Source organism: Struthio camelus, chromosome 10 (assembly GCF_040807025.1).
Source record: "Struthio camelus isolate bStrCam1 chromosome 10, bStrCam1.hap1, whole genome shotgun sequence".
Taxonomy (NCBI): domain Eukaryota; kingdom Metazoa; phylum Chordata; class Aves; order Struthioniformes; family Struthionidae; genus Struthio; species Struthio camelus.
The window spans coordinates 10,946,865-10,973,058 of record NC_090951.1 but is presented as its reverse complement, the minus strand read 5'-3'; the positions used below and the strand labels follow the sequence as shown (position 1 = coordinate 10,973,058).

At 40.7% G+C, this 26,194-nt stretch overlaps 2 protein-coding genes across 3 annotated transcripts in view; one reads left to right on the top strand and one right to left on the bottom strand.

Moving 5' to 3' along the window:
- LOC104143973 (thymidine kinase 2) overlaps positions 1-26,194 on the top strand; it is an 84,455-nt gene that overhangs the window by 37,558 nt on the left and 20,703 nt on the right. The window lies entirely within an intron of this gene.
- On the bottom strand, positions 7,090-25,967 carry CMTM3 (CKLF like MARVEL transmembrane domain containing 3). Its single transcript, XM_068955900.1, has 5 exons — positions 25,830-25,967; positions 14,047-14,202; positions 12,140-12,235; positions 10,687-10,804; positions 7,090-9,009 (listed from the first exon to the last, which is right to left on the bottom strand). The coding sequence occupies exons 1-5, from the start codon at positions 25,965-25,967 to the stop codon at positions 8,981-8,983; spliced, it is 537 nt and encodes a 178-aa protein (XP_068812001.1). The 3' UTR covers positions 7,090-8,980.

The following is a 26,194-nucleotide window of genomic DNA, read 5'->3' as shown; positions in this document are numbered from 1 at the left end:
AGCGTAGTCTTTGGCTCACAGAGAGCTGCAGGACTTGGATGCTTGCATCCAAAGGGCCGCCTGTATCTGCAGCAAGGATAGCGAGACGAGCGAGGACAGAGCGCTACAGGAAGGGCCTCTGATTTCTGCCCAGCTCTGCACGCTGTGCAGTCCCACTGAAATGAGTAAGGTCATCACGTAGCATTTTGGAAACTCGAGTACTTAGTTCTTGTTCTGCAGTAGCATGACATAGTGGATTGTTTGGAGGAGGGCCTTTAGTCAGTTAGGATCAAACAGACCGTGCAGATACAAATGTTGTGTTTGAACCTGTTTTAGATTGAGTGGCAACAGAAGTAATCTTTTAAAAATGAAACTGAAATAGGTACAAAAAACAGCAGAATGCTCTATTATTTGCCCAGAAATAATGTTTGAAAATAGTTTGTAGAAATTTTGCCATATTCCTCTCTTTATTTTAACAGATGAAATTAATTTAAAAATGGATTTACACAAATAATCAGGAAATCTCTGGATGCCGCTTCACAGTTTTTCCTAGTAAACTGTTATCTCCGTTAGCCACTTGGTCACTTGGTCAGATCTGTTTGACCAAGTGGGGTGCTGTCCAACCAGAGTTTTTGTTGTTTCGGTCTTATTTTTTGCGTTATCTTTTTAAAATCTGTCTATAATTTAACCATTTGTATTCTAGAAATAATCTTTAAAAAAAAAAAAAAAACTACTTACACTGTGATTTATAAGAGCCTTTAGAGTATACAACACAACGTAATTTTCTTTCACGATATGCAGCTTTCAAAAGTGTTCTTATATATGCCCAGAAATGAAAATTATCTATTTATCATAAAAATATGATTAGATAAAGTCACCTATCCAGAATCCCAGTGCAATTCTTTCAAATGTGCTGGATGGATGAGTTAGTGAAATTGCCTTCTAATCTCTATGGGTTAATAAATATTTTTTTATAACTAGCCACAGATATTCCTTTTTAAATTATACTTGGCAAACAGAAGATATTTAATTTTATATGCAATATACGTAGTTACCTTGATTGACATATTTATAACATAGAGCTTTGAGTTTACTATGAAGGTTTTATCTGTATACTATGGACTTCATGGGTAAAATTTTAAAAAGCCAGTTGGCATATATGGAAGGATATGGAAACTATCTTCATAAATTCATAATAAGGACATATGAGCATTTCAAAAAGCAGTAGCCAGATCTTATTGACAGAGTATCTGGGTTGTTTTGTCTTTGATCAGGGCTGGTCCCTACAGCTATTTTAATAACACCTGGATGTGCATAACAGTGAATTATGACCATCTCTGCCTCTTCTGACTGTCAAGGACTGTTGTCCACAATATGGTAAATTTCAGAGTATTGTATTTGTTTTGCTTTGGACAAATGTCTCGATAGACATATCTAGTTAAAACCTTCATGTATTTGAAAGAAAATACCCTCTGCTAACTTGGCTGATTTATTACTTTTGGTAACCTTTTAATTCCGGAAGTATTATAGTTTAAATATTTTCAGTAATGTTACGTTTATCTTGATGTCTGCAGGTTAAAGTGGTTTTGGCTAGCACCCTTATATTACAACAATTGCTACCTTCATTTTTATACTGTTTATACTTTAATCTTGAATGTTTACTGGTTTCTACTTGTTGGATATAGTGGAGGGGGAGTATATCTTAGCACTGCAGTTCGTCCAGCTTTAACTCATAGGACACAGTTCATAGGAAGTTGCTTTGATTTATATTGTGACCAATTTATTGCATTTTAAAATGATTTCTACACTTAAGATTCAACATTTAGGACGCAATATAACAAATGACTTAGCTAATCGTTTTATCTGTCTAGTCTTACTCTCCTCTGTGTTAGTGTCATTTTGAAACTATTTGTATATGTTGAAGTTTGTAAGGGTTCAGGAACCCACAATAAAAATAGTAAAGTACGTATTTATTTCTCATTATATTGCTCAATTTTGATTTAAAAGTTGACACTTCTTATGTCTTTCCATATAATTGTAAACAAGTACTGAAAAACTGCTTCACCTAGGGTGCCTTCCATGTGTGGTATAAACACTTGTTGGTCATAAAAATAGAGATGTAAACTTATTAAACCAGTGAACACTATTTTTGTATTGTGTTTCACTAAAGCATTTCTGGCTTTGTGCTTTGATTCACTGATACCAGCCTTATGGCTACTGTAGTCATTTTTTCCCTTTGTGCACTAAACAGTAAATTTTGATCTCATGGTGAAAAGACTGTATCACTTTTGCTCTGCTCTGCCTTCCACTGCTACCTGAAAGATGGAGATAAAGCACATTGGTGATTAAAGCACATGGATGATGAAGTGAACTAAAACATGCTACAACTTTTTTCCTTGACACTTGCGTAAAGAGACAGTCACTGTGGGATACATCTGTATCCTCAGTGCCAATCCGTGGTCCTCTAGAAAAACACAGTAGACATCACCTAACCGTTCCTGGGAAGAGACCTCTAGGCTTGACTTAACTTATGTAACTGCTATACTGACAAACTTGTAGTTGTGAACAGCTCAGAAATGTTGGCCAAAACTGTTGGTTAGATTTCTGTCTCGGGCTGAGCAAAGGGGATGCAACTTACCTTTTACTGTATGAGCACAATTCTGCTATGAAATAACCTTAGTATTTTGCTTTTAAAGTAAGAGAAAGTGTAATATTTTGCCAAGGAAAATCTTTTAAGTGTACTGTATGTGCCGCTGCAAATGCAGAACCTGACTCTGTTGTCCTTACTCAGGCAAAATTGACTTTGGGGACTGCAGGATCAGGTGCCCATTTATCATCATAAGCATGTTTTGATCAATGGATTTGAAGAATATCATATACTAGCAGACATTAGGATAGCAACAGATTACAGCCTGAAGCAATTTCATTTTATTTTTGGTAAGTATTTTTGAAGCTATCTCAATAAAACTGCACACAAGGTCAGCTGATAAAAATGATGCTTGCAGTAGCATGGATGCCTGCCAGCTGTGTTCACTGTCTCCTCAGTAGCAACAGCTGGAACTTAAAAGTGAAGTGTAGCATCTTCCAGCCCTTTATCTGAAAGTCATGCTGTTGATGCTTTGAACAGTTTCAGAGGCAAGGTCTCTTAACAAGAAAACACAACTCTTAACGTGTTTTATACCAATAATAATTTTTTCCGTATGTTGTTCACTTCTTTTCTGTTGGTTTTGTTGGTTTGATGCTAAACAAAAAAAAAAACACAAGTTGATTCTAATGTCTTGCAATACAGAAAGCAGTCCATGTTTTAAAAATTCATACCATTATAGCATAATTTAAATGGTGTATTTATCAGTTTTAAGTGTCATTTTGCTTGTCCAGTCTTTTGTATATGGGCACAATCGCTATTTGTAAATTTTTTTTATTTAGTTGTCTTTTCCTGTCTTTTTGTCTTTCTGATATTTGAAGATTTGAGCTCTATGGATTTTCATGGTACTCTTCTAATTATGTCTTCATAGTGGTAAAAGTCTGTATTTTTGTATGTAGGGAAAATGGTAGTTTTCTAACACTTACCTTGATCAATATGGTATGGAATCATTTGTGAAGGACTTACTGTTTAATAAATGGATATATTAAAGTACTATAACATTGTCCTCATCTATGAAGGTAACTTAAACACAGTGCAAAGTTTCATGATTGTTTAGTTTATCAGGTAAGTGCAATTACTAAATGCATTTTCTATGCAAGACAATGCCATGCGTTTTAAAAACAAACGGCCCCCAAAAACCTCTGCGAGTTTTTAGTGATTATATGTCATTGACAAGACAAATACCATAGGTGGAGGAGTTAATAAAAAAGCCTGTATAAGCAGTCCTTGATGAGAGGTTGTATGTAGCAGAAAGTACATGGAACCGCTTTATTGCCAAAGTGGTTGTGGCAGGATTGCTCTTGCGGAGGTTTCTGTCTGGTACACTGCAATGGAATGAAATGCTATATCCTGTGGTTTGCAGCGTCACGTTCTGAACCCCAAAGGAATTTGGGAGCTAAAACGTTAGAGTGAGTGGGTAGTACTCGGCCACCTCACGGGCTGTAGGTTGCGACTCTGACCTTGACGTGATATGGATTTTTGGTACCCACAAGCTTTCAAAGTGAGGTGAATGAAAGCACAGTTAATGAGGGTAAAAACGGCGGACGTGCGCAGGTGGTTGAATGAGTGCTGTGAAAAGAATCTGGGTGAAACTTTTAGAATACTGTATAGGGAGTAATGTCCACGTGGGGAGGTGGAGGTGGACAATGGTGGTAGGAGGGATGAATTTCTACAGAAGGATTCACTAAGGAGTGATGTGCTTGTAGGGCTTCTGCTTGTTTGCTTGTAGGCATCTGCTATAGGCAACAATCTAGGCAACAATGTTGTCAGCAGTAGATTTTAATTTTTAATTTGTTCTGATGTTGCATCTGTTGGACCCGCTTGAAGACCAGGCCTCAATGTAATTGATGCTATTTAAGAAAACAGAGTTAGAGCACTAGACGTAATGGCAAATCGCTGCTGGCGTTGTAATCCCTGATGTTTCTTGGTCAAAAGAAACTTTGTCAGCAGTTGAATAGAGAATAATAATGTTTATTCTGCCCAGCTTCTAAATACTGAATCTTCCTTCCTTCTCCTGGGAAGACTCTCTAATTGATTTTTATTTAATGGACCAGACTAGCAGAATATGTGATAGATGGCATCCAAAATACATAAAAATAAAAGCACAAGCATTACCTGGCCAAAATGAACTTTGGAAGCACCATTTTCTGTGTTTTTGTTGTTAAACAGGTTTAATGAACTTTTTCAAAGAAATAGCTTGAAAAATGAAAAATTTATTGAATACATTCAAGTTTTCTTGAATGTCTGCACCCTGACTTTTAAACCAATACTCTACACAGAAAGGTGTCTCAGTGTCTTGTAACTAGATTGACGTTCTCAGTGCTTATATAAATTTCTTATTCTCCCTTGGTGTATTTTTATTTTCTCTGTCTGCCTCTCTCTGCATGCTCCCAAAATAATTAACAGATTGCTAGCAGAAGCTTTTTCATGCATTTGTAAAAATGCAAGATGATACACATTTTGCATTTTCTCTTTCTGGGGGCAGTTTGTGTGCTGGTCTTTGGAATGAAGCCACTCCGAAATGTTTCGCTCTTAAATACAAGGTTAAAAGCTGCCTTGCTATGAGGTTTAGCTCAGCCTACTAACAATATGTAGCTCGTTTCTCATTTATTTATGAATTTTGGATGTGCAGGCATCAGAACATGCACAGTCAGTTAGTATTGGGTTGCAAGTGCATGCTCACTTAATGATACGGGCTGCTGGTCTCATAGCAGGGGAAGGTGCAGCTGTTAAATACAGGTGCAGAAATTTGCACAATGAACACTTCTTGAAAGCACAATGAATTAAGCTCTTCTGCTTGCTATGTAGAACACTAAATTGTCTGCTGTTTTCTAATGTACCAGACTGGTGGAAACATGCTTCTCAAATGGCATGCAGGCTGAAAAATACCACTTTTCACTTAGTGTGTTGGATATATCTTTCTGGTGGTTGGAGATTTAAGACTTCTAGAATTTGGAATGATATCAAGTGAAAGGCAACATTAAGTGGGGTAATGGACAACGTGTTTTGATAGGATAGTTAAGCTTCTTAGTTAAGGGAGGATCTAAAAGGGCAGTTTCAAAAAGTCTTTTGAATTCCTTAACAGGTTACGTTTCCTGACACCACTTGTCCAAAGTCATTACAGAAGACTGAACAAATTTTCCACAGAAGAAGCGTAAAAAGGTTTGTGGTATGAAAAGGTGAGAGAGAAAGGGAGGGAGAACTTGGAGCAGTTGCGAGAGCTGTATAGAGTCATTCATCTGTGGTGCCAGCTGACGGTTTTTTCCTTACCATCAGTGGCTTTGTTTGGTAGTGTTTAAATCATTAAGCTCTTGTGTTGTTTCTATGTAAATTTGCTCCATGCTTGCTACTGGAAACCTGTTCATCACTTTCTAGTTTTGTCTATTGCTGGGTGCTGTTAAACAAAACATGGAAATAGTTGCATTCTGGTTATAACAAAGGCCTATATTCGCCAGTAAAGGCTTTGTAAACAGCCTGCTTGGTTCCTGCTTGGAACTAGACTATATTGTGGTTGAAGAGAGATCTTGGGTTATGACACTGCTGGTACACTACAAATAAGTTTTCAGATAAGGCCTTCACGCTGCAAGTAGAGTGTTATGCTTGTGTGTCACCAAATTATGAACTGTAGCAAAACCAGTGCTCCCACTATTGTAATCTTACCAGTTAAAAATAAATAAAAAACCCCAACAAATTAGCAGACCCATCCTCCAGCATAGGCCAGACTTCAAGAGCTTAGTGCAGTATTGCCGGCAGGAAACAAAAAGCACATCAGGGCCCGCCAAAATCAGAATTGGCTTTAACATAAATATTTTTAATTTGATTCCCTTTTTGAAATGAAATGAAATAAAATACAGAAAATATAAAACATAAAATACAGAAGTGTATTTTATCCCAATCATGGGAACAGATCTTTTAAAATAAAAAACTAGAATCTCACACAAGTGCTTGACCCTGGGAGCCAACAGTCTGAGAATAAATTACACCACCAGATTCTTCAGTGTTGACAATGAAATTGTCTATCTGAACCGGCAACTCGTTCCATGCCAGCTAACGTAGTCCTGAAGCAACTAACTAGCAATTCTGTTTGCCTCTTCTGTTGATTTTTAGGAGGATTCCAACATTAAAGCTTAATTTATAATTTTCATTTTGCTAAGTTTTCCGAGTGCTAGCATGTCTGCAAAGGGTAAGCCTAAAGGGGAATGTTATTAGTTGCCAGTTAACAGCACTGCAACTCCAGTGCCTACTAAATAGGCTAAAATTAATCTTTGTTTAAATGTTTATGCTTGTACTAAAAATGAAGTTTCACCTTGCAAGACATGTAACCACAAATGCTGGTTCTATCCTGCTGTGTGCTTTCCGAGCACAGGGTACCCTTCATGACAGAATTCCTTGAAACGCTTTTATTTTGACTGGTTAGAGGGAAGGCAGTAAAATGGGATCTTAAAATAAGGTAGAGACACCCAAGATTCCTATTAAAAGAGGTTTAATCCAGCATAGTTTCTATATGTTAACCATGTACTAGTTTCCAGCTGTGACATGCAGTACACTTTAAAAAAAAAAAAAAATAATACAAAAAATTGAATATAAAAATGAGCCAAGATCCCCTGACGTCACAGTAAGTGTCAGTAAAACATGACAGTAGAGAGAAAAGAAATGTGGAATTTCATACAGGAAAAGGTCCATAGAGCTCTTTCACAAAAGCAAGGAATATTTATCACATTTGGAAGCAAACATTTGTTTTGCTCTTATTCCCTCCGTGGTCTGGAAACACAAGCTGTAGAAACTGCCTGTTAGATGTCTCCTTATCTAGCCAGATCAGTTTCCCAAATACCTGTCTGCTGTTAGGTACCATGTTTTCGCCAGTTAGCAGCCAGCTGCTAGCAGGGTATTGGAAGGCAGGCAGTAATTTTGTTCCAAATGAAATCTGCCTTTATTGTTTTAGCTCTGTTTTTCATTTACTCCATTAGTACCATCTGCTCTCATTTTAATTATTTTTTGTTCAAGCTACCTGTCCTGAGTATGCATTAAATGTTTTTTAATGTATAAGGGTTTCTCCGAAGTAGACCTCTCAGATGCCATATATGAGGGACCTGCCATGCTTTTTACATGAGCAGTGTGTGTTTTTATATATGGGCACAAATATTCCAAGGTAGGTTGCACTACCCATGAAAAAACCTTGTAAATTCACAAGCTTTTTCCCCAAAAATATTAGACCAAAGAGATGAATTATGTCCTTTCAGAGAAAGACTTTCTTTAGTCTGGAGGTTGATTTGCATCATCACAGGGGGGAAGGGAGTAGTGCCCTCCTAGGGCCCAGGCATCCTGAGTTTGTACGGAAACAGTCATCTCTTTTGCGAACCCCCTGGTATGCTTGCGCAGCGTGGCTTTCAACTCTGCGTCGAGTGGACCAAGTCCAGCACTACTTCTCATTGGAGAACCAGGGTGAAGAACACACAGCATGAGGTCAGACAGCGATATCTCACATACAAATAATTTGCAGGCTTTGACTGGCAGGTAGTGTCATTGGGTGGTACTTGGCAAGCCTACGGCTACCTTACCTTGCACAGTATGTACAAGGGCCTCCACACAAATGGTAGCAAGGGACCGGTAAGTAAATGCCTCTTCTGTTCTACCTGGTATCTGTGGTGAAATTGCAAAAGCTGGGATGTGATCCCATCCAAGCAGCTTAAGAAAGTGGAATTAAACGTCTGATAAACCAGCTAACCTGAGGCACAATTATACTTTGAGATTTGATCTTGGTGCAGATTTCCAGTTGTCACTTCTTCTTGTCACAGATAGGCAGTGGATATACGTGCATTGAAACCAACACATTAACTGTTATCTGTGCCATCAATGCTTGAGATAATGGAATATTCAGACTTTAAAGAAATACTGATTGTTAGTTAATCTAGAGAAATACAAATCAAGGGGAGGCATTCTGTGCCTCTCAACTTTGGCACAGCAAGAAGTATAAAAGCTTACAAGTGTTAAAGATTTGGAATTAAGAAAGCACGTTAAAAGCTCTGCTAAAAGTTTAAAATACTATGTTCCTGTTCACTCAGTACATTGTAGAGCTGAATAAAGAAGAGAAAGGGAGAACTGGGATGTTTGTTTGGATGCAGACTTATGTTGTAGGTTGAACTACTGTAAAATCATTAGTTCTGAAGGAGTGTTTGGTGGCATTGGAATAGTCTCCTCGTCCACCCCACTGTCCTATGCTGTGGTGATTCCATAAGCAGTGAGGTGGAAAGAGGATACCAAAAGTGAAATGAGGGAAATATTTCAACTGGCAGTGCGTTCAGCAAAGAGGAGAGCGCTTGATCATCTTCCCTTCACAACTCATTGCTGTCCTGTTCTTCAGTCGGAGTCGGAATCGGAATCTTCGCCTGAAATTAAAAAAAAAAAAAAAAAAAAAAAGTGAAAATGGAAACTGGAAGTTTCCGCATCAGCTTTAGCTCTTGCTCAGAGATCTGCTGCTCTTTCTTGGGTGTCTGTTTCAAAGGACATTGCATATTTAGGAAAAGGCTTATAAAATGACCATTCTAACATGATGTGGCTTTAAATGTTATTTCAAAGGACTCGGGAAACGATGCTGAGAAGCGCTTAATCTCAGACTGCTACAACATGGAGGATAACTGTTCAAATGAAAGGAGTTGCAAAGATATTGTTAGCACAGCCACCACAAGGAAGTCTGCTTAAGACATGCTTCCTGTACCAGAATTCTGCTGCTTGCTGTTGGGCACAGCTGCACGCTGCCAGTTAAACGTATCTGAAAGCCAGAAGTTTTAAGATGTTAAGAAATCCTGATGGGCCTATAGAGGTACATCCTGCCTGAGCTTGAGACTGAGTTGCCAAGGAAGTTAGAGTTTTCTTGCCTCTGCAGTTGGGAACCGCAGCAGGAACGTGAGTTTTGTGCCAGAGGAACAGCGCTGCAGGGCAGAGTCCTCCTTTCATTGTCAAATCACTGACATAAAGCTCATGACTACCTATTTGTGAGTTGATATATTTCTCTCTCCATGTTCAGGCACATAAGACCTAATCTTCAACCTAATTTTATTCCCTAGTGAGCCTGATCCTGCTCTGTAGTGAGTGCAATTTGTAGAGAGAAGTTTTTAGTCTTCCTAACAGCCTGTTCCTATGGTCTGTTCCTGTAATTCTTCCCTTAACCTCTTCTTTTGGCCTAAAGCTTACAAAGCATTTAACTGACTACTAAAATATCTAGAAAAGACTGTTAACATTACTGTATACCCTCTAGGATTCTGTGTACATTTCTTGTTTGTTTTTTTAAGTTAAGAGCAATCTTTTAGATCTGCCTTTATGCAGCCTGTAGTATTACAGGGACATGATGTATGATTTTGACTCATAGGTACTGCTCTGTTCTGACTTCACTTGAAATGGGTTAGAATTCAAGTGTAAATTTCTACATAACGGCTGATCTTCTTTTCAGCTTTGTCTGAGTGGATCTGTCTGATTTGAGGTAGTCTGTACCTCCTGTGTGAGAAAGTATAAAAGGAACTGTTGCCAAATTTCTAAGTGTGGCCTTTAGATTTCAAGGCTATTTGTCCACAGATGGGTAAAACGTGACATTGAATTAATTGTAATAATACAATAAAGAGAAAACAGCTATTGGATATTAAAGACCTGGACTAGTGGATGCTAATTATTAAGTTACTCAATGAAATGTTTCTTAAAAAGAAAAAGGTAGATTTTTGTTTATTTCTAGACTAAGACATTTTGATGCGAGGAAAAAAGTCTGTGTTGCAGAATAATTTATGTAATTGGATTTAGGGGCTTTCAAAATCAGATGCAACAAAACTCCATGAGAAACTATACTTCAAATTCTCAGCTTGCTAGTATCTTGTTAAATCAGTAAAATTCCAGTTGTTATGTTTTAGACTGAACAGCTTCATAATACGGCATAGTTGAGGCATATAAGGTTTAGGTAACCAAGAACACAAATTGTTCTTACTAAGTTTGAGAGCCCTTGCACCCCCATGAAGTGTGAAGTACAGGAAAGTCTCGTGTTACATGCTTGTATAACCAAAATGGGGCATTTTACCTACCGTCTGACTTGTGCCCTTCAGGGGGACTAGAAGTGTCTTGTTTGAGAAATGTAACCAGGTCATTGAAGGTTATGTAGAAATCAATGGCAAACACTATCGTGGCTATAAATCCAAACACCTAAAATGGCAAAATAATACTATCTTCAGCAACAGTTCATGTCAACCGTCAGTGAAAAACCAGGATGAGCTTAACTGACACAAGAAAAATTGTTAGGGAGAACTTGGGCCTGATTTTGGACTGTGCTATTGTAGAAAGGTAACTGAAAGAGAGGAGAAGGGCCAAGCCCCATGACCTTGGCATCAACTGAAGTATAGACAGTTTGGGAGCCTAACTGTTGACCCCTGCAGTTGCTCTAACAGACGTTTCCGTAGCCCTTGCTTGGGCTAATAGCTGTCTAGCGCTGTGCGCGTTCCGACTGTAGTCGCTGCTCTTGCGTGCAGCTGCTGGAGCACGCACCTGCGTGTTCCTGGGGCGCTGCTTTGCACAGAGGAATCACCTAGGTTTCTCTAGAAATCTCTTCTCATCCTTTTAGTTCTCTCTCTTTTTTTTTTTTTTCCCACTGGTTTGCAAGGGTACCTGCCTGTTGCGGAATGAACTGGATTGAGATACCGTGATTCTGGAGTTACCTATTTGGTGTCAAAGAATGCGCAGTCTGGCAAAAATAGGCTGTTTTTTCAGTCTAATAAACTAGAATAAATAGGGTAGCAACAAAAATTAAGACAAGATCTTTGTTTTGAAATCATGTATGACTTGGAATTGTTTGGTAAAGATTGCTGGCTAATAGTACTGGGTATTTTTCTCATCTTTTTAAAGTATTATGGAAATGTTATTTATATTGTATATATTATTCATACTTAGAGTCAAGTTGCAGATGGCAAGGCAGTATCTTGTTTCTGAAAACAAAACGCTGATGACGAAGGCTCTCTCCTGCACAGTCAATGTACTAGAGATATGTTCTATTTTAAGAGTAAAATGACAGTTTTGTTTCAACTCATCAAGGTAAAAATAAGCAGGAGAGGCACAAGGCTAAAATTACTTAAAATTTGCCCTGGCCTTGGTAGTTACAGGTTTAATTTTTGTTTTGTTTTGTTTGTTGAGTGTTTTTTGTTTTTCCTCTCCATTAAAGAATCTTGACATTCTTTGCAGGAATGGATAAGCTTCACCTGCACTGTACAGTTGGAGAAATTGCAGAATAGGTGCCTTCCCCCAAAGTAGTGCAACCAATATTGAACAGCATTGTTAGGATGAAGAGAGATGATCATTGATATAAAATCCCATTTTCTAAAACAGATCTAAGCAGACCATCTTTTCCTTGCTTTAGGCAAATGTCAGTCTAATTTCCAGTTAGCAAATTGAAAAAATTATTACTTGTAATGGAGTCAAAATTGTTTCTGAAGTATGTCTATATGCAGTTCACCAAAATACCAAAGCGGAAAGCTTGTGTCTACTTACTCCGGCTGCTTTGGATGCTCTGTCAGTGTATTTTGAGACGGCAGCAATTGAGATGGCAAAGTAAATAATAGCAGCAGTGACACACCGCAAGAAATCCTGTAAAATAAGAGATATTGCATTGTCAGCTTAGTCACGTTAATCCAAAAACTCCTCCAAGAATCATGTTACAAATGATCATTAAAAACCTTTGATGTTATGTCATTGGACTTGCCTGGTGTTGAATATAACTCTAGTCTGGTATTTTGTAGTGGATGAATTGTTCATCTGGGAAATATTTTTAAATGAGAGATGACTGGAATCTTGGCATTAGCTTCTGCTCTTGCAGGCGTTGGTATAAATCCTACTTTATCACGCTTGTGTTGGGCAGACCTTTCTTCAGACTGAGAAGCAGTATCTTTCTGTCATGTTTACCTTGAAATACAGCAAGGGCTAATGGAAAGTCCTGGAAAGTTTCATCTTTAAACAGCACTACTTTGGCATGAAACGCTCTGGAAGAGCGTACCTCTTCTTACCGGGAGAGGGCAACACTGACAAGTGTACAAGCGCGTGCTTGTTTTGGCACTTTCTCTGTACGAATTAACCCTGTCTGTAGGAACTAAGCATTTAGGAATTGAACATTTTGTTTAATGTTAAAACTATCATTTATACTGAGTATGTATAACTGGAACTCTGGTAGCTAGCATGAAATAAATGTAACCCGTTGTTATCGTAGAAACGTGCACTGCTCACACAGGGCAGGGGGCTGTGCCCTGCGATACTGGCAGTGATGTGCTGGAGCAGCAGTATCTCTGAACTGTGTATTAAATAAAGGACACTGATTCTTAGGGCGTGTGTTCATCTTGTGAGCTGGCAAAGTTGTATCTTGACCTCTCTGTTCATAATTAATCTGGCCTTTTCAGAACAGATGGATGAATAGGAGACTGTCTTAAAACACAAATCCTACAAGACGCTTGATTCCTCTGAAGTCGCAATGAGGTCAGTTGCCTCTATTCTGCGGCTGGAGTAAATGGATGTAATAAACATGCAAGTGCTTTTTTTTCTTAGTTGTGGAATCAGATACATGTTTAAAATGGGAAATCAATGGAACTGATGTTGCCAGTTGCAAAACATGCAGACTTTCATAGTGAAAGTCGCTGCTATTGTTTTAATCCACCAAAGACTTTGCCAATATTTATATACATGGAGGGCTCTAATTCAAGTCTCACTATGACAAAGTATTGCTAGACTTTACCAAAAGAGAATCCAAATGAATTGGACTGGCATTTTGGAAAGAATTTGTACTGCTAGGTAAATGCTGCTTTTACAATCTATATATGAAGCAACAGGGACATCCAGTGGCCAGTTTGCAGTAATCGCCTGCAACTAAAAACCTGAAAACTTCCTAATGAATAGCCATTGATTTCCTCTGTGTGAATTAGCCAGCAAGAGCTTCTTAACAAAAATAGTGATCAGGTTGTTTCTGTGTCACTGTGACTCTGCGTCTACATAACGCTTACCATTTGGGAATTTAAAAATATTTTAGTAAAGTATTTGAATTACTTCACATAGCATGCCTCAGTTTCCCCATTTTGAAAGGGTTGCAATGTAAGAAGAACCCAGCACTGGTAAGGCTTAAAGTTAGGCTGATTCTGAAGATTCAACCCTAAGCCATTTGCCCAGAATCACGCATAAATTCTGTGCTCTAATAAAAATATGCTTTCTGTCAACACCTAGAAAGCTAGAGTATGTAGCATAGCATGGTTTAAATTAGTGACTTTACGATATTTTGAATGACAGGCAATATAGACAAGTTTCTAATAATGAGGTCAGGTTGTTAGGAGTTAGCCTAAAATCCAGTATAGTCCCTCTACTCATATTATCTCATACTGTACAATTAAGTTTGTGTTTATATTTCACATTTCACTTACCATCAAAGGCCAGTAGAGTCCTTTAAACTTCTCATTAAGTTTAGAGGCATAGGCAAAAAAAAGAAACAATGCCACCAGAAATTCTAAGAGCGGTGCTATCATGAAAGAGGCAGCTGAAGATGCAATACAGCAGATAAAGATGATAAATGACAGCACCTAGAGCGCAAGGGAAAACACTAGTTATTTGCATGGAATAGCAGAGCCTCAGGCCGCTCTGAGCAGCTTTGAAGCTTTATTCTCCTTGCGTGTGTCAGTCTGTGCTGCTAAGATGGCATATATTGTTTCCTACTTTTTCTTCCAGGGCCAAATGAATTTTTTCGTTTAGCATGGTATAAATTTAAAGTAAGTTCATTTATTTCAATGCATGTGAAATTGCCCTTCTAGGAAGCCTCTGTGGCCTTACACCTCTCTGAGTCAATAATTTGCTCTGGCCTGTAAACGGCTTTGACAACATAATTTTGAAAATAGAGCAGAGCATTGCCAAGTAGAGCTTCAAGCTCTCAACTGTGGCAGTTCTCATCTGAAATCCAAGTCATTGCTCAGGTAGCCCAAAGTAACTCGGCATTTGTAATCTTAGAGTTGAAAGAAAAAAGTCTACTGTTGGTGGATAGAAAAGTCTTTAGAACTAATTATTCTATGACTTCTGTAAGTCTCTGTTTCTGGTTTTCCAATGCAGACAGCTTTGCTTCACTAACATTTAAGTGTTTTGGAGAGTAATAGTGTAGCTAACATTTAGATTCTTTTTTTAATCTCCATGCTATTTTATAATCCTACAAAACAATAAAAATGGGATTTGTTTTCCCATTCAATTAAAATACCGTTACAATACAATTTAAGTCACTGCAGGAACAAAACTCTCCGCTTCCTCACTTGAAGTTACCCAGTTCTTTTCAAGCAGTAAGCACAAACAGCTGACTTAGCTTTACTTTTTGTTAGACTCTAATTCTAAGCAAAACAACATGAAACTCTGAATATTCCGATACTGGTGCTACTGTTTCATAGTTAGAACAATCTCCACCTCTTTACATTTATTTTCTGCGCACGCGCATGCATGTGTACATAAAATAGAAGCTAACACTGCTGCACAATTTCTTCCCCACATAATGAACTCCAATCAATAACAGTATGAAGAAGGAAACAAGCCTCAAGTTCTCCTGGAGAATAGGACAGGATAACAGCTGAACCAAGCATCTACTAGTACTTTGCTATTTCTTCCTGAGCTTTCCAATTCAGCTGGGTAACACCAGGCTGGGACACTCAAGGCTGCTCTCAGGTTTCCTAGGGGTAAGGGTCCCATCTGGCTTTTCTTGACTCGCTTGTTTCAAATTAGTTAATGAAGTCACTAGCATACTGAATTATTCTTTAAAGTGTATTTATGTGCTAACAGAGCACCTGAGCTGCTCTATTCAGCCTTTCTTCCTGGAGGCAAATTTCTACTCTAGCAATGTTCAGAGATGTTTATGGATCATCATAGCAGTAGGTACTTTCAAGCATTAGATTAGGAAGATTTTTCTGAACTTGAATTCTAATTTGGGATGTTTCTGACTTTCTCACTCATCTAATCCTGGAAATGGACTTAATTTTTCCCCAGATGGCACCTCTGAAGGGAGATACAGCTTCTTGAAAAGTCTAAATGTTTGGACTCTGGCAATCAATACATTTGCCTCGTTACATTTCAGATCTATGGATTAAGTTGCTCACTGCTACCACCTATTCCTAGGAACCACCTGCACATCAATAATATCATCATTATATTTGAGACATAAGGCACTAATTGCTCCTGCGAGAGGTCAGCTGGTTCTCAAATACGTGTATTAAAAGAGCCCACTTAGGTTTAGAGGGAACTAAGCAGTTCAATCCTGTTGGAATGATTTGTTAACGTGGTGAATTAACAAACCTCCACCCTAAACCTGTTAAAACTAGGATTCTGTTGCCGAGAACGTGGTGAGCCTCTGAGCATCTAACAGTGGAGCTGGATATGTTTGGCTCTGTACATAAAGATGGTATACAGTGTTCATTTTCAACTCTGGCACCATCTGAGTCATTTTAGTCTACTTTCATATGATGTGCATATTCCATTTTGGTTTTTTTGGTATTCAATAAATAACTGCAGTACTGACTTTTTAATTATTATCACTCCCCATTTTGGATGTAGAATCTCCTCTTTTGTTGCTGTGCTCACAAATTGTGGATAATATGGACATTGTCTAATGTCAAGTTTCTTATTCAGATGTCCAGCCTACAGAACTAGTCGTCGTTGGCCCCTGCATCGCCAACAGAAAGGGACCAGCTCCCCAGAGAGCAATGGGGAGTATTTAAATGAAACATCAAATTTCTTCCTGCATTGACTATATGGGAAATCAAGAATAACCTCTTACTTCACCAGAAGATAGGTATTATGGTAGAGATTAATAATGAATGTAATAAGAGGAATAATCAAACCTGAAGTGATGGCCCCACCTGCAGCTAGGGCTACAGTCTGCTGGAAAAGGTCAGAGTTTTTGTTAACTTTATTCTAAGAAAAAGTCTAAATGCATGGGAATGCATGATGAAGTGCAACACTAACAAGGAAACTTTTAGCTGGAGAGTTCTCACTGTAGTTTCTTCTATAGTCTGTTCATCTCTTCCTGTACTTATCTTCCTCTTACCTCACTCCAGGTTCTTTTGGTTGTAAGTGTTCAACGATAAATGCGCTGAGTGCAGACAAATGACTCCTGAGATCATTATGGAAAATCAGTCAATTTTTGACTAGGATGATAGTAACTGCATTATATGTCTTGATTTGTTATGACTGGGTAGTGAAGTTGGAGAGGATGTGACATTTTTCATAAAATACTATAGTTATTTTTAAATGCCTATGCATTGTTCTTATTTCATGAGGTTGTAAGAAATTGATGTGGTGTAATACAGAGTTCACTTCTGCATCTAGGCCTGTTACCTGATATTTGTCTTACTATTAAATATATTTACCCTATTGTTATTTGCCTATTATTTACATAACTCTAGAAAAACCTGGAAAGAGCCTTTCATGGAGCAGAGAGAACTCATTCCATTTATCTTATCCTCCTTAATGTGGTATTTTATTTGTATGAATAAAAAGTGATACATATTGTTTGCACAGAAGATGGATGTAACAGAGCTTGAACTGATAAGGGGTGGACAGACAGAGAGCACGTCCTCTTCCTCTCTGTAATACAGCCCAATCCATTCCCCCTCCAAAGAAATAAAACCAGGAAGGACTGGACTTGAACTTTGTGAATCTGCTTCACCCACGTTTGTAGAACATGATTTGGACACAGTTTCATGTTTTCTTGGTTAAAATAAAAAAATCACTATGTAGATAGGAAATTTTTCCCCACTTGTTCTGGTGTTTAAAAAAGATCTCTTCTGGCTAAAACAGTGTGTAATAGCTGAGATCTAGAGACAAAGAAGTTCCCAGGATAAACAGCATCAGGGTGGAGATACGGTCAGGGTAAGTCCAACCAAACAAACCCCTTTAAACATCACAAAGTTAGACCTGAAGCAAACCTTGCAGATCTTTTATAAAAGAATTAAATGCAGTATTAAATGACACATTGTACTATGGAGGGAGTAAAGAGACAAATTTCAAATATGTAAGTTCATGATGCACAGCAGAGGAAGAAGGGATCACTCCGATCTGTATGCTGTTGATACCGTAACGCCAGTGTTGCATCTGTCTTTGAACAGCGAGCAAGTTTTTCTATTGGTAGCATGAACTCTTAGGTGACATGAAGAGCCTTTGCAGTCTCCTTAGATTGGCCTTATAGTAAGATTTAAGGCAAACTGGCTAGTGAAGTGTAATTTAAGGTTCACAATGTCAAGAATGCAGGCAAAGACAGAAACGTGCAAAGGGAGCTTACAGCTTTTTGTCAAACCCCCATCAGTGTTCCTGGGCCGTGTAACACTGAACTAGTCTGGGTGATTTGCAGACCGTGCTTGAGATCATGTTCTCTGCTGTATGCTGGTAAAATCCCCTCAGAGGGTTTTATACTCGGAGGTAGATGTGCTCATGTGCCAACCTCGGTCAGCTTTCATGCTTCTGTTGGCTCAATTCCTATAAATCGGGGAGTTTTACAGAAGCGAGAGGTGCTCTGTCAGATGGGGCTTTCCTCACTGCTCAATGCTTTTACTAGAAAAGAGACCTTCCAAGTAACTGCAGCTTGGGGTCTGTCACTTGTTCAGAGCCATGCAATGTTTGGCCTCATTTTATCAGGATTATGAACAGAACCTGAAATGCTACTTTTCTACTTAATGATTAAATGTAGAGTCAAAAAGATTTGAATCCTACTAAGTCTCTTGTACTCGTGCAAAGCTTAGTAGTGATCTTAAGGATTAAAAGAGCAGTCCATACAGATACAGTATGCACATACTGTTCTCTCCTAATACTCTGTCCTTCTCCCCAGCACTTCCCTCAGCCAATGTACTTTCTTGTAAGATGGAAATTAACTCTTTAACTTTCCATTTTCAACTTTTATGATTTACTCTTTGGATTCCAGCTAAGAAAAAAAATCTCTGATGGGAAAAATTTTATCATGATACATATTCCAAATGCATTTAGAAGAGCAGGCTATGCTTAGCAGCAGGAGAAGTCCTATATTGGTAAGAACACGCTTGCGAGTAGTTCTTCGTTAGCCTGTGACTAAAAGCGTATCAATTTTGTGAGCAGTGTAATTAGCTTTTAGGAGCAAAATTTAGCATATATTACAGGGTTATGTAACAGTCCTAGAAGTCCCTCAGAGCATCTCCTTCACTAAAGAAATTCTCATTCGCTTTCTTGTTTGTGTATAGATAGGTAGATGTGGATAGACACATACAGCGCTGTCATTCCTTAGAAACAGGTCGTCTCTGTTCTCTGCTCCCCTCTTACAGCATATGCTGCAATGCTCTAGTTTCAACCAAATTCCACTGAAATCAGTGGAAAGATTTCAGGAGATGTTGGCTGGGAACATAATGAGAGAGGCAGAGATACCATTTCAAAGGCATGTTCAGAAGAAAGCAGACAGGCAGTGGAGATCACTGAATCAGCTTTTTTATTGGATTCTTTTTTATGCCAAGCCTTCTGACTTGAGGGGGGGGGGAAAAAAAAGACTTCACTGTAGGTTCAGTTCTGTATACTTGTTTTATGCTATTTACATCTAAAGACATTGACAGCCCAACTTCTATCCAGCTCAAAATCTGGCCTTCAATTTTTGATAAAAAATCAGTTATTTACAAGTATTTTTGTAAATATCACTTAGCTGCCTGCAATTTTTATGTGGTAGGCAGATGGGCTAAGTAATACTAATTACATAGCAGATATCTGTACCAAAGTATCTGAATATGTAGGGCAAACTGATAAGGACCTTTTTCTAATAACAGCTGCATCTCTGGCCCAGCTAGAGTCCTGATTTTCAGACTATGTCCCACCGAGGTTCAAGTCCCTTAAATCTAAAACAATGCATTTGTAGTTAGGTTTTAACTATAGTATTTCAGCTGCATGTTGTTGTTGTTAAGGCCTTTCTCTTCCCTTCTTTGTTCCAGTTCGTGAAGCTTTTGTAATTGCTACTCACTAGCTTTTTTGTTTGCTATTGGTCCTTTTAAGTGACAGTTCTTTTCATGCTGGTATTTCTGTACTCATAAAACAGAGACAATGGGCTGCTGCTCCCCTCCAGCTGCAAAAAATAGTAATAGGACTGCATTGGTGTTTGAACAAGAAAGGCAGAAACTGCCAGTTCCTGCTCGCTTTCTCACCCAATGGCCCCGAGCGAGCCTGCGCAGTGCAGCGCAGCGCCTCAGACCCCGCTGAAACGTGGCTCAGGATGCGAACAGAAACCGCTCTGCGGCAAGAGCATGCTGCGGGGCTCGTCCTGCTCCGTTCTGCTCTCGTGACGGCAGTATTCCTGCTTGGGTTAAAAATAAGCTGCTGAAGGGACAAAAGGATCAGTCTGAACAGTTTAGCTTTCTATTTTAGTCCCATTTGGAGAAGCAGGAATTTGGGAAAATATAATTTTCAATTATCGAATCTAGTCAGCAGAACAGTACTTGCCCAAACAATCTTTCAGTTATTGGCAGAATTAGGGCTTGTGCTTGTGCCTGAGCCCTGACCCCGACGCGCAGTAATGGTATTCAGCGTTGCCACCGAGATGACTGCTGGTTGCACCAGCTGCCCTGAGCTTTCTACTCTTCTCTACTTTTTTTTCCTTTCAGTACTTTTCAGTAGCCTGTAGTGCCCATGAAGTACATGTAAGGACCAGATTAAAACTCTCTTGAATTGCAAGAAGTCCACTGATTTCAATGGATTATTGATGTTAACTGTAAAAGTTAAAGAATCCGGCTCAAGAGTGTGGTGATGCTCTGCTACGAAGCATCATTCCTCATTTTGGGGACATCCAGAACCTGAAAAGGCCTGAGAAAGGCTTCATATTAGCACTTAGGTGAAATAACACCTACAAAATAAATAGTGGACCAGATTTTGAGAGCGAAGGTGAGAAAGACGGTATTTTGGGATTTTTACAATCTTCATTTAGGCAAGGCTAGAAGTTATTAAAAGCAGAAGTGGAACAGAAAGAAGGAGGTGCCTGAAGGCTCTGTCAGGTGACAGAGGCTGCTGTGTTGCAACTTTTTCTTTGGTTTTCTTTTTTGTTTGCCTGGTTGTTATGTTACGGCCCTGACGTGGACTTCAGAGCCAGACCTGCTCTGTGGCTTGGGGACAGCGCTGCACAGGACGGGAGGCAGCAGAGCTGCCCACTTGGAACTACCTTCCTCATCCCTCTGCCTTGTAGAGCTTGTTTCCCCTTCTGACAGGCAGCATGTGTGGGCTCCCTGAGCAGTACTAGATATTACCTATTACCATCTTTTCTGAATTACGTATCTGAGTAGGTATGTTGTTATCTTGTCTGACCTTTTAATTACAATGCTAACTGCAGCATTTGATGTTGTTTAAAATTTTGATGATGTTTAAGATATACCCTTCCTCCCACAACACAAAAATTGATGCACCAGTTTGTACTTCCAGAAATAATGAGCACCTATTTATTTACTTTTCCAGATTTCAAGTCTTTATGAGGCAAACATCTAAAGACTGAAATGTTACTCTAAACGACTAACTCAAAGGAACCTTGAGATTATAGCTTTATCACTGTAAAGGCTGTTGGCCTTAGCACGCCAGGCTTGTTTCACACCTTCTTCCCCTGCAGTCACACTTTTAAAATTGTGTTCAGAGAAAGGTCAGCCAGCTGGGTCTTGTCATTTTTCTTTTCCTAACAGTTCTCTCTTTGTCATGCTAAAAAGAGAAGTATGAGGCTCAATGCAGTTACAAGTTCAGCTCTAACACTTTCAGACTCAAAGTGCTGCTGCTTCTGGAAAAGAAAAAAAAAAAAGCAAGTAGTGTTTTATCAATTTTGTTATTTTGTATTTAGAGTGTTTTTTTTTAATTCCCTGAGATTACATCCCCGTCGCTGATAGCAGCCAGGAGGCGGAACTGTTCCTATGTTGCTGTTGAAAGCCTGGCGTGATTATTGCCACCTTCTCCTTAGTAGGTGAAATGTACAGAAATATTTGGCTGCAGAAAGTTCTAGTGCAACAAAGAACAGAACCACATCTTGTTATAGTCAGGAAAGCATAGCATTAAAAAAAAAAAAAATCCTGCCAAAAAAGAGCCCTGGCTCCTTTGCTGTCTTTACTGGGAATGTGCCTAATGAAAAAAAAAAAATTACTTAACTTTTTTTTAGTATTGCATTTTGAAAATAATTTTCTCCCATGTAATATTACTTAATCTTGTATTGCTGGGCTTCTTAAATTGTTAACAGGAATAATTATGAAGGCTAGGCATTATCATGGAACCAGGTCAATCAATTGAAGGTATAAAATACAATTAGCTATAATGATTAGAAAGCAATGTGCTCCTTAAGGGAGGACTGCTGAAGTGATGAGGTCATGAAGGCTTTTGTATCCTCCCTGCGCAGAGCGTACACCCGCTGCAATCCATCGGGGACCACACAGATGCCAGGAAATAGTTTATGCCATTGCACACGCAACCCGGGGACCTCGCTCACTGGCCTGCGCGTTTGGATACACGCTGCTCGCTCCTCTCCTGTGGAAAAGAGCAAGGTGCTAACAAGTGGCCAATAGTGATTTCTTTTGGACAAGAGTGTGTTGTTGTTGATTGGCAGAGAGAGAAAGTAGATCAGTTAGAGGTCTCTGCTGTTCAGTTACTTCTCCTCCATCACGTTTGCCATGGAGGTGAAGCTCTTGGTCCCCACAGAATCAGCTGCAGGGTCATCCTCCGGTACAGACCTGGCGGAGGGCAGTGGGCTCACTCTTCTTCAAAGGAGGCTTTACACAAAGCAGCTGAAGTTTCAGTTATGAAGCTCCCTTCAGAGAAGACTGAAAAGAGAGGAGAAAGGCAGGAAAAGAGAAAGAAAACAGGCACAATAATTTCTACATCCTTTATGTCACCACGTTTCACATGTTGAAGGACAGCCTTATATATCTGTACTGTATTTCTACAAAAAAAATCTACAGATGGCATTATTCCTTATGTCATTCAGACATGGGGAATAAGGAGATGCCAATTAAAGCAGTCGCCACGACAGCCATGAGAGCCTGACTGAAATGGTTGGGATGAGAAGCTGAATGCAGAAATGGGATCTTGCCTAGGGATCGTCTGGTGGCAGGTCTTGAGTGCGGCTGCTAAATGGTTCCAACACAGGACAGAGAAAACTGAAAAATAAATCTCTCGTAAGGGAGAAGACAGCATGAATGATATGCTGACCTTCCAGATGGTAACTTGAATATTTGGGAAAAATTAGTAGCTTAAGACAAAGAGAGTTTTAAAATATATGGAAGAAATGGTGAATATAGGGAGAGAATGAAAAGAAAAAAGAAACTAAGGAGAAAAATATTAACCTGGCAGAGAAAGAGGAAAGACTAGAAAATGAAGGAGCAAGACAGTAAGAATAAATAGGATCAGGAGAGACAAAGCTTATGCATGTATTTGATGTTACCGCTTCTCTGTGGCTGTGCTACCCCAGATGGAATAAAAAAAATTAATAAGGTCGGAAGATCAAAAAGAAAAGGAGCAAGGAAAAAGAAAAACCCTTCCTTTTCTGAATAAAATTTGCGACTATAATGAGTTTCTAGCAATAATCAGCTTCATCACCAATTTAACTTGTTCTGAATGAAGTACTGAAATTCCCAGAACTGGTAGCCCATGGAGCAGTTTACATGTTGACATGAAAATTACATCTGAACATTGTGAGTAAATCCATTTCCCCTTCAAAAAATGTGTGTAAATATTATTGAAAAAAATGGTTACAGCAATTTCGTTCAGTCTCAACAAAGAGAGCTGTGCTTGCAGAGCCCAGCATCCCAGCTCCTGTTTCAGCTGTCTGCGTGACTCCTTTGGGATGCCACTGAGCCGCAGCGAGCCGCTGGTCCGTGAACAAAGTCAGGTGTTTCTGTCTGGCCCCGTGTTGTCAGGTAGGTTTCACCTGTGCCTTTATACACAGCGGATTCTGTGGGTGCCTTCAACTCCCCTGGCTGCAGTCTGTCAGGAGCAAAAAGGTTTTGGTTCTCAAAGAAAGCCCAGGTTATCTGCTGTGCGTATCAAGACGCTCAGCACTGCAAGTTAAGGGAATGGGTGAACGTGGCAACTGTCTCAATTTGCGAGGTTTGAGTCAGAGTCTGTTCAGCTGTTTATGACAGCTAAACTGGTAATTTGCCAGCTATTTCTATTGGACAAAATAATAGCTTTTATAGAGTTACTTCCACCAAAGATGCTACCTGGCAGTCACTGGGCTGAGGGAACTGGCTGAAGCCAGCTTTTGTTCCCTTTCTGCCACAGACAGAGATGTAACATAACCATCCACCCTAGTGAAGACAGGTTTGTGAGCTGCTGTTTTGGTCTGGTGGTCACGTTTTTCTGTATATGCTGGTTTCCTTTTGAGTGCTGCAAGAATGGTTTGACGTTTTCTGTAGCTGAACAGCGGATCTCTAACTTACTTACCTGCAGACATGCTGGTATTTGCATGACTTTCAAGACTCATAACTAAAGCACATCATTGCTTGTGATTTGCCAAGCTGCTGAATAATAATGTGATAGAGATATTCAGCAACAATCGTGAGAACCCCATTTTCATCCTGAATAAAAGACAGCATTCAAAATCTCTATCCCATTAATATTACTTGCATACATTCATGCAAAACCCCTGCCAACAGTAGTACTCTGTTAAAGCACAAGAATCAAACAGTCAAGAAATAAAAAGTTAAAGCTGACACACAGAATTAAATGATGATAGCTTAGATTCATCTTCAATTATTTGGCACTGTATTTCTTTAATTATACACAGACTGGATTTATTCAGAGGTTCTGTGTTGTCTTCAGTTTTTCTGGGAAAGTTGACCCAACTGGAGGGAAACTACTGCTCCCTCCCTTCTGCCAAGAATCGCCATCCTAACCACGTATGTTCGGGAGGAACATACAGAGGAGCACATGCTAAGCTCATGCTGCAGCTTCCACAGACGGGATTTTAGAGCTGCTTTTAGCCAGCCAAACCCTCAGAAAGCCCTGAGCGGCCTTATGAAGGATACAGCCCTGTTTTGTCAAGACAGAGCAGTTTTTATTACCCTGAGGAAGTATAATCAGTACTTCGCTATGACAACAAAAGGGAGAGTCTGATCCCATGACCAAAACCAGCATTTCTCAAATACGTCATCTCTCATACATGATTAAAAAGCCAGGCTGTCTGAAAGTCTTAACTTACTGGCTGTAAGGTTGTTTTGGAAAGCCCAGTATATAGTATAGTATGTAACAAAAAAGTTAGTTTGGCTTTACTATCTTCTAAATTTAAGTGCTTTTTTTTTTGTCAACCACGGCTGTTGCACCGATAGAAGGGAGGGGATCTGCCTGGAATTTTTAAAGAATTCTCAGCGGACACGACAAACGGCAGGACGTACAGCTTGAGGCTCGCGTTCCCAGCCCAGCAGTCATCCTTGCTTCCTGAATAGCGATGTTTTTTCAAAGCCAGTCTCTCGTCTCCTGGCTGTTTCACCCCTCCGTCTACCCCGGGCCGGCGCTCAGAGCCTGCAGCCTGGCAGGGAGGAGGCTCGCTCGGCCGCTCCTTCCCTCCGATTCCGCTGCCGCGTGCCAGATAGCCGCTAACACGTGGGTGCGTTTGCGGTCTCCCTGCCAGATTGGTACTGTCTCACCTGTCCGACTTCGGAGCCGGACAAGTTAAGTGCAAGGCCGGAAGCGCTACAGCAGAAGTGAAAGGCCTACAGCTGGTCGCAACCAGCCCGGGGCCGCGGACGCGCCCTCCGGGAGCGCCCCAGCGCGGCGCTGGGAGAGCGGCGCTGCCGGGCCCGGCCGGGCGCCTTTCCCACCGTCGCTGTCCGGCGCTTTCCGAGCGAAGCAAGCGACCGCGTCCCAGCTGCCCTCAGGGAGCAGCCGCGGGTTAGGGGCGCGCGGGGCGGAGGGCCGCGGCGCGCCATGCTCCAGCTCAGGGCCGTGCCCCCCGGCGAGGCGCGGGCGCTTTCTCGACCCGCGCGGCTCGAGGGTCGGGGCAAGTACCCGGTCACTAGGGCGGGCTGGACTCACTCCGCAAAGAGGTTAAAACCCAGTGAATGACGGTTTGACTAAAAAAAGGCGGTTCCTGCCAAAAAGGAACATATTGAAGGCGCTGGAAGCCTCTTTTGGGAAGGGCACCGGCTTCCTTCCAGGGCAGGTCCGCGGGGCGGCCCCGTCCCGTCCCGTCCCGTCCCGTCCCGCCCCGTCCCGGCCTTACCGCCTCGGCGAGCAGCAGCTGGCCCTTGCGCGAGCGGAGCGCGGCGCGCGGCCACAGGAGCGCGCCCAGCCCGGGCGGCGGCGGCGGCGGCGCGGCGGCGGCGGGCGGGGGGGGCCCCGCCGGCCCGGGCGGCTCCATGGCCCGGGGCTCGCGCGCGGCGCTCCCAGCCGGGGCTTGGCTCCGGCCGCTGCTTCCCCCCCCCTTTCTTTCTTTGAAGGAGGGAAGCGGAAATCGTAACACTGCGGAAACGGGAAAAAAAGTGTCAGCATCCCCAAGGCTGGGGCGGGGGGGGGGGGAAGGGGCGGCCGCGCCCCTCCCCCCCGCCGTGACGGGCGGGGGGCGGTAACGGCCGCCGGCGGGGGGCG